General features: G+C 40.0%; 1 protein-coding gene across 1 annotated transcript; it reads right to left on the minus strand.

The window, feature by feature from the left end:
- Positions 1-423: 423 nt before the first annotated feature.
- LOC108596286 lies at positions 424-5492 on the minus strand. The gene is given in 7 exon segments (XM_017981873.2): positions 424-740; positions 964-1104; positions 1106-1486; positions 1554-1670; positions 2363-2452; positions 2454-2708; positions 4793-5492. Coding segments are annotated over 7 exon segments (1551 nt in total). The 5' UTR covers positions 5129-5492; the 3' UTR covers positions 424-509.
- Between the last annotated feature and the right edge of the window lie 3192 nt (positions 5493-8684).

Consider the following 8684-nt stretch of genomic DNA (forward strand, 5'->3'; position numbering starts at 1 on the left):
ACAAAAAGAGGCGCGCACAAATGTTTAGTTTTGGTTATCGTAGCGCTCAGAGGCCAACACCCAATGCACTAGATTGCAACACTTGAACTTGCCTCGTGGTTTGCACTGCAGATGCTCTTTAATGTACTGGCAGGGGCATTGGAATTGCCCACAATGCCGTCCCGGCTCCAGCGGCGTGACATCCACCAAGCCGCGCAACGCTTCCATGCCCCAGCGGGAGCCGTAGCGCAGGAAAAGTTGCATGCCGCGTTCCTAAACACAGAGAGCAGAGTTAAACAAGAAGTTGGTACATCAGTTGGTTAATTGTTGTTGCGAACAGCTGTAGTTGTAGTTGTAGTTGTTAGTTGTTAATTGTTTGCTTGTTAGTTAATGCGTATGAGTAATGACAAATAAAACGTTGCCTACTTTGAGGCTGCAAAGAAAAACAAATACACTGCGCTTGGCTTAACAATTCGTTTAATTTTCACAATGCACAAATCAATCTGGAACTTTAAACTTGCGCTCGCTTGCTACAGCCAGCAGTTGATGCAATTAATGCCGCAGCATTGACGATGCTGCAGACTGATTTTAATTTTGTTGCGCAGCAGCTCCTCCTCATACTGGCAGGGACAAATGGAGGACTGCAGATGTCGCGGAGTCTCATGTACGCCCGCCTCTTGCACCGTCCAGTCGAGACGACGCCGCAGAAAGTCCTTGCCCCAGCGTTGCAAGTAGCTGAGAAACAGCTCCTGGGCCACAGCCTAAAGAGATTATGTGTATTGTCAATTGAAATGCATGTTGTGTGTGTGTGTTGTGTGTGGTGAGAGAGACAATGGCATGAGCGTTGAAGAAGAGAAGAAACAAACAAGAGCGTAAGCATCAGAGTAAGAAAGTAAAGCAAACTACGCATGAGAGCAAAATGAAAGTAACAACTACAAATACTGCCTTTATAGCTATGTGTGTGTGAGTGTGCGTGTGTCTTACCTGCTTGCGTGATAGCCTCACTGGCTGACTGCCTTGTATGACAATATCGTTAACATCTATGTCCAGCTTGGCCTCCCAGCCCGCCTTGATTGCCTCGCCGCCATTTTGCTCCGTGTGCTCCAGAAATTCATTGAGAAAACTTCACGCACTGCGTCGAATCGAAGTACATGAAGCAAAGATTCACCTTGTGGCAACTAATGCGTCCACGATCGTCCAGCACCAGCAAAATCTTATGCCGCATCAGCTGCTTATTCACTCGGGCCAAACATTTCTCCAGCCCACGCGACAGTCGCAGCTTCACCCACATGCAAAGGAATATGGCCGCCGCATTGAGGAACAGCCAGCCCACGCCCAGCGAGAACAGCGCCACGCCCTGCAGTCCAGAGAAGAGCAGCGCCAGCAGCACAGTGAATGCAAAAAGTATCCAGCACACCAGTATGCGTTTATAGCAAATATTATAGACCGTAAAGCGATAGTCATTGACCAGCGTTTCCATGGCGTTCACATAGTCCTCCACAGTGAGCTGTGCGGGCCAAGCCAAGCAATTAATGTTAGCTGTGTGTGCAATTGATTGATTGATTGGAACTTACGGTTAAGCCCTGGGCCATCAGCTCCTCGGGCACCAGCTCGGGACGAAATATGGCGGGTGTGATCCAGGGCCACTTCGTATTCGCCGGCAGCAGTGTCACAATTACATCTCCATTGAGCTGTGGGTGGGACAATAGCATTGAGTACGGCTAGTTAGCAACAGTGTAAGCGAAATATGCATTTGATTGAATGTGAACAGAAGCGTAGAAATCTAATTTGAAGCTATGACAGCAGTTATTATTTTTATATTCAAGTTCTTATAACATTTTTGATACATGTACAGAACACAAGCAAATAAATGTTGCTACAAGTGCTGTATTATTTTTTAATAAATTTCTGTATACACAAAACCAATGCGAGTAGTTGATAAAAAAGGAATATAGCTGATTAAAGGCAATTAAATCTGCTTATTATTTTAACTAATGTATTTAACTTATTTATATAAGGAGTCGCTAATTGATGCTCTGGTGTGAGCTGCCTAATGGTTAATGCTGCCAATATAAAAGGGTAATAAGTAGAGTGCTTTAACTTCTCAAGCTCTATAAAGATTTTGATCTTCAAGGACCAAAAGACTTTGATTAAGCAACTAAGAGTAAAAATCGAATAGCTCCTAAGCGCCTATCGCTTATCTAAAGTAAGCATTAAGTCTTAAACATTTAAGTTGTAGCTTTTATTTATAATAAACAATTGCTAGTTTAATATAATTGTCCAACAAACTCTTTAATAACTTTGCTCATCATTTTCAAACAGTTCTTAATCTCTTAAATGTTTTCTCAATTGCAGTGGTAGCTGCTCTTGGCTAGATGCTTACCAAAACCCTCACGTATACGACCCGTTGACAATTCAATAGTGCGCATGCCGGCGGCTGGATCCACCGCAATGCTGATGCTCTTGCTGTTGTTGTTGTTGCCATTTGGCTGAGTGGACGTTGCTGCTGCTGCTGCTGCTGCTGTTGACGCTGATGATGTTGTGGCCGCTGCGGCATTTGCCGCACTTGCTTTTTGGTTTATTAGCTGCTGTGGATGTGAACGGGACGGAGTGCTGCCACTGCCGGATGCATTCAGATTAACGTGCGTGCTCTCAGTTGTCAAAACAGCGGGCGTCACATCCGTTAACGTTGCTCCAGCCGCACTTGTGGTGGAGGAAACTGCAGCGCGCTGTAAAATATGACAAACAATGGGTTAATGCACTTGGCCCCAACACTAAGACGCCGCCAACGACCACAAAGTGGAATTATGCAAATTGAGTGCGCTGCAAGAAAATCAATGCTACTTATTGATTTGCTGCCACAATACTCAAGAGCTTAATAAAAGAAAATAAAGCACTAACAATAAAAATATAGTATGTATAGCATAGAATATAGAAATAGTAGCTAAACACGCATAATATATGAATTTATATAATTTACTTATTGATTTGCAGTATTTATTTTCTTTGATTTGTAATACTTTTTTGTACATAGTTCGCATTAAGTAAATATATAAATAAATAAAGATTTGAACTTACTAAGCATGAATAAAAATATGTAAAAAATATACTTTCAAGCTTATTTAATTGTATTTAAATTATTTTGCTTTGTTGTTAAAGTTTTGAGCGTTCTAAGCACGCAAGCAAATATTTTATTAATAGCTGCTACATTTAGTTTTTATATTTCAGATTATAAGATATATATTTTCTGTTAGTGATATGTTTACCTTTCTCTTGCTTTAAATGTTTGCATTTTGTATTTAAATCGTTTGTAAGAGAATGCAATAAAAATGTTGTTTTAGTTTAAGCCAAAAATTTATGATAACAAGAGTATTTTGCATAAGCTGCTCATTTGTCAGCTGATTTTTAAAAACGCTTGTGAAAGTCACAAGTATTAGCTTTGTTTATATAAAATTAATTTTATATTTTGCCATTAATAAGCACAACAAATTTAGTTGATCAATTCTATGAAAGTCTCGAGCAACAACATTTAACAGCCTTTAAGAACCGTAAATAGAAAAAATGTAAGAGAATGATTATTATTATTTATTATTATTTGAAACTCAAATTAGCTAAGGCAACTCATAAAAAAATTGTACTAAAATGTATTTAATGAAATTCTAGCTTGCAACTCAAGCTAAAGAATTAAATTGTTATATATTTTTATTGTATATAGAACGCTTCAATAAATATGCTTAAATATTAAATGTTATGTGGCTGAAACTAGTGAAATCAATGCAAGTCTCAGCTGTCAGTTGAGTTGCCAGCTGAGCTTGGAGCTCTTAACTGAAACTGAAAACAATTTGTCAATTTGCACGTACGCAGCGCTCGCGTTTAAAGCCTCGAACGTATTTGGCAGCAGTTGGGGCCTTAATAGTGACAGGGGGGGTTTGGGTGTTAAGGTAGTTTCAGTTATTGCCATAATTGATCAATGGCGTGCTATAAAAAGCTAAAGCAGTTAAAAGCAAATGCGTGCAGTTAAATTTATGATCTCATTAAATCGCAAAAACCAACAGCAATTTATAAAATTTAGAGAACGAACTTAAGAGAAACTTTATGACAGATAAGCTGAGCTAAAATTACAGTCAAATATTTATAGTTGGCTGCTTGTTTAATTAATTATGCAAAGACAAATGAGAGATAAGCAAACGGTTAACTGTGTGTAGCTAATTTGTTGGCAATGAAGCTTGAAAGCTTCAAAATGCGGCAGCAATTGCAAATCGCACAAACTTGCGCTCATTTGTTTAAATAATTTTATATATAACTTATTGAATTTGTTGCTAATAAATGACACTTGGCTGTAAATTAAAGACCAACTGTCTATTAGCTATAGTTATATATTAAACACAGCTGCTGACTGAAAAGACAAACTTGAAGTCAAGGCCAAGCGCACTGAATGAAGAGTAAATAATTATTAAATATTGACTTTAAACAAATTGCAGCTGGCGTAGCAAGAAATTGCTTGTTTATTATTTTTATCTCAAATGATACGAATGGGCGACAAGTGTGTTCAGCAACTTGATATAAACAACATAAGACTGTTGAAAGGCAATAAGTGTAAAAGCTTTGCCAGATAAACAAAATGCCGTTAGCCACGCCCTAAGCGCCCCAAGCTGCAAATCAATTAGTCATGCATGCAACGTAGCCAAATGACAAAAAAAAAAATTACAAAAGAGGGAGCTACGCACTTTAGCTCAAGCGGCAATGGAATGCAACACGTGAGAGCGAAAGACAGAGAGAGAGAGAGAGAGAGCGCGAGAGAGAGAGAACTAACCTGCGCTGGTTCTGGAGTAGTTGTTGTTGTTGTTGCTGCTGGACTGCGCGAGCGCGCGCGTCTGTTGTTGTTGCTGCTTACCACAGACGGCGGCGGTGGGGGCAGCATTAACTTGTTTTGCTGCTGCTGCGACTGCGACTGCGACGTCGACTGTGTGGCATTGCCTTCATTGTTGTTATTTTCACTGCCGTCTGTCGCTGTCGCTTCGTCATCAAATTTAACCCAATTTTTGGGCGTCTGTTGTTGTTGCTGCTCCTCAGCCAACGGCACATCCTGCAGCGGATGCGACGGCGTTGGCGCCTGCGTTGGCGCCTGCGCTTGCGACTCGTGCTCCATATTTTTTGTTGGAATGTGCAATTTGCGCGTTTGTCTTCGAACGTGTTTGGCGTTTTTAGTTAGCTGCTGTTATTGCTTTTTAACTCGAAGTTACATAACCTCAAAAACACACACACACAGTTCACACTTGAGTTGTTGCCGCTGTTAATCGTTTTCGCTTCTCTCTCTCTGTTTTAACTTGTTTTTTCTGTTTTGTTTTTAGCGCAGCGCGTCGCGCGTTTTCGTTGCGTTGACGTGTTGCCCGCTCACACGTTCACCTCACACTGAACGAGAACGCGTCACACCCAAAGCCCCAAAAGCGAAAGCAACAATAACATTAATGAAATTAAAACGCAGCTAAGCTTGGCTCAAAGGCGCAGCGCAGCGCTCTCTCTCGCTCTGCCCTTTTACCGTTTTCGTTTGCTGCGTGTTCCGCTTCCCAAAACGTTTCAAACACAACTGAGCAGTCGACGCAGAAGCTTTTGAGCAACGCTCTCACCTGTTTGAAGAGCGTAAGCTTTGGCTGCTGCGCTCGCTCTCGCTCTTGCTCTCGCTCTCTTTGCAGCTCATTCATTAATATCTTGTCTGTGTGTAGCTTTGCTCACATGACAAGTTTTGTAGAATTCTTGTCTATTTTAATTTTCTTTTTTTTATCTACCTGCAAACAAGTTGAGCGCGCTCTCTGACTCACAAAATATTATTTGTTACCTCCAACACATTTATCTGTTTATTTACATGTTTGCACTTGTTGAACTTCGCTTGCGTGTAATTATTGTTTGGTTTTTATATCTCACACGATTAACTTTGCCTCACTCTCTCGCTGAAATCCAAATAACAACAACAGTCTGAACAATTCGAATCAGACAATGACTGCCATAACTTTTATCGTACAAATCGTTTATAGCCCAGAGTCTGGGAGTTGAGCATTTGGCAATGCCGCTTGCAAATTTGTTTAATAAACATTGCAATCAAGTGCGTTTTGCAAATGCATTTATTAATTTTGTTAAATAAAGCTTTTAATGCAAGTGCTAATAGCATTTACACAAGTCTGTTGAAAATGAAATGTTGAAAATATTTGTATAACAAATAAAGTTGTGCTTTGTTCATTTCAAAAATAACAATAAACGATAAGATTGAAATTGAAGAGTGAGCAAAGAGCAGTTATCTTTTTTTTTTTGAAGATTTTATTATAAAGAGTGAAGCATTTTTATTTATAGAACGCATTTCGAATCTTTTTGCATGCGCAACTAAAAAGTTAAAAACTATTTGGCGCTATTGTTGCTTTCATTGCGAAAAGTTTAGCGAAAAGTTGTCAGGCTTTTGGCCCAAACAGAAATGCACGAGAAATCTTTTTGCTGGCCACAGATAATTTTGGCCAGCTGCATTTCTTTTGGCTTCACTTCCTTTCTAATGTCCGCAACGTAACAGTTGCTGATATTTTTCTATGCCATGCCATAATTTGCTTAGCAACAACAACAGCAACTACAACATAACTAACTGCTGTGGGTACATAACAAGAGCAACAACGAAGTTTTGCTAGCTTATGGTTCGCTCGCTTTTTGGCACTTGGCCAATTGCTTGGCATTCGGCGTTTATATAATAATTTTGGGGGCCATAATTTATAGCTCTCTGGCCAGCAGAAAAGTTCTCTGTGGCTGCCCAGGCGCACAATTGCCACTATAATGTCGTCCCAGCCATTTAACAATTTATGCAGCAAAAATTCTGCTGCTGCTGCTGCTGCTGCTGATGTTGTTGTTGGCCAGGCCCGAAACTATGCACCACACAGTTAGCCCCATAAATTTGTTATTAAATGTTCGAGCAAGAGCGTTGGCCTTATCGCAAGCACATGCCACAGCGAGCAGCGCCTAACTTGCCACAAAAAACCACAAAAACAACAACAAAAACAAGTGAGCAATTGATTCTAAATATGCAATATTGTGGCAAAGAAATTTGTTGAAAAGTATTTTGCATTTTGTCAATGCTCACAAATTAGCAGCAATTGCATTTAGAATTAACTCATTTAATATTGTTTATATTGTTTATATTGTTTATATAATATTTGGCTATAGTCTATTTTAATTTTATTTATTATTTTATACATAATTTTTTCATATTTATTAATAATTTTTGAACGCAACAATACGAAATAATTTGCATGCAATTTATAGAAAGCCTAAAATCTTTTCTTAAATAAATACTTTTAAATATATATACATAGTTTACTCTTTTATAAATAATAATTAATTAAAAGTTTAACTTAACTTTAGTATTTTACTGTTTGTTTGTTTGATTGATTTATTTATTCTCACTTAATTTCCAAAAAGACGCTCAAACTTTAATTCAATCCTCGACTTTGCTTAGCAGTTCATAAATTATTCTATATACGGAAGTCGCCTTTGTACTGATTATGTGCATTTTCTATTGTAAATCTGGGCATGTTAATAAACTTAGTTGGCCATAAATCGCTCACTCTCATGCAAATAGGCATTGTACTGAGGCTGGGGCCAACTTGAGTGCTGCGGCTTTTGACAAGCCACAAAAATTGCAACTCTCTTTGGCTATCAGACTGAAGCTGAAGCGCCAAGCAGCCAACCAAGAGTCTAATTAGGCCAAATTAATTGCCTGCGCTTTTGACACTTTCAAAAGACTGCTCCTCACCCCCTTTTGTTTCGCTGCTGCTCTGGCAAAGTCAACAAGACAACCCAAGCCCAAGCCCAAGGTCTAGCCCAAGTACAACACTCAAAAGTCTATTTGCAGGCAGAGCGAGAGCGAGAGCGAGTGTCTTGGCTGGTAAGAGTAATGTTGGCAATTTGTTGGCCGCCGCCGTTGCCGCCGCCATCATCGTCGTCTTATTAACCCGCAACAGGAATCGGAGACACGCCGACTTGGCAAAAACTTGCCGCAACTTTTTGGCCAACTCGAGAATGTCCAACGGGCATATAAATTAGCCAAGCTGTAAGCCAAAGCAGCTGCCATAGAACTTCCCCCTCACCCCTCCCACTCGTTTGCTCTCTTGTCTGTCTGTCTGTCTGTCTGTCTCGCTGCTGTGTGAGAAGTGCCAAACTTTTGGCATCAAAAAATGTTTTCAAATTAAGCTAATTTATATTATATAAACACACTAAAGACGCTTAATGAGCGGCCCATTGAGGCTGCGTGTCGTGGGCGTGGGGCGTGGCAAACATAAACTTGTAAACACCTTGCATATAAATATCCTATAATACGCCCAAGCAAACAGTTGCCTGGGTCTGGGTTTGGGTTTGGGTCTGAGTCTCGGAGTGTTGAGTTAATTGTTTGATAATTTGAGCATAATTAGTTAGTTTTGATAAAAATATATTTTAGTTAACTTGAGAGAGAGAGAGAGAGAGAGAGAGAGAGGGAGTGGGCGCTGTCAGCTTCCCACGCATTGCAACGAACCGTTACTGATCGTGAGAGCGCGCAGTCGCAGCTGGCAGCGCAGTTTGCTGCAACTGAGCGGGAGAGAGGCAGAGAGAGAGCGAGCAATTGCATTCGTTTAAATTCTACAGTGCTGCGCATTTAAATAGATACAAGCCAACTAATTACAAACAGATTTTTAAAC

The sequence above is a fragment of the Drosophila busckii genome, chromosome 2L (assembly GCF_011750605.1).
Source record: "Drosophila busckii strain San Diego stock center, stock number 13000-0081.31 chromosome 2L, ASM1175060v1, whole genome shotgun sequence".
Classification (NCBI taxonomy): domain Eukaryota; kingdom Metazoa; phylum Arthropoda; class Insecta; order Diptera; family Drosophilidae; genus Drosophila; species Drosophila busckii.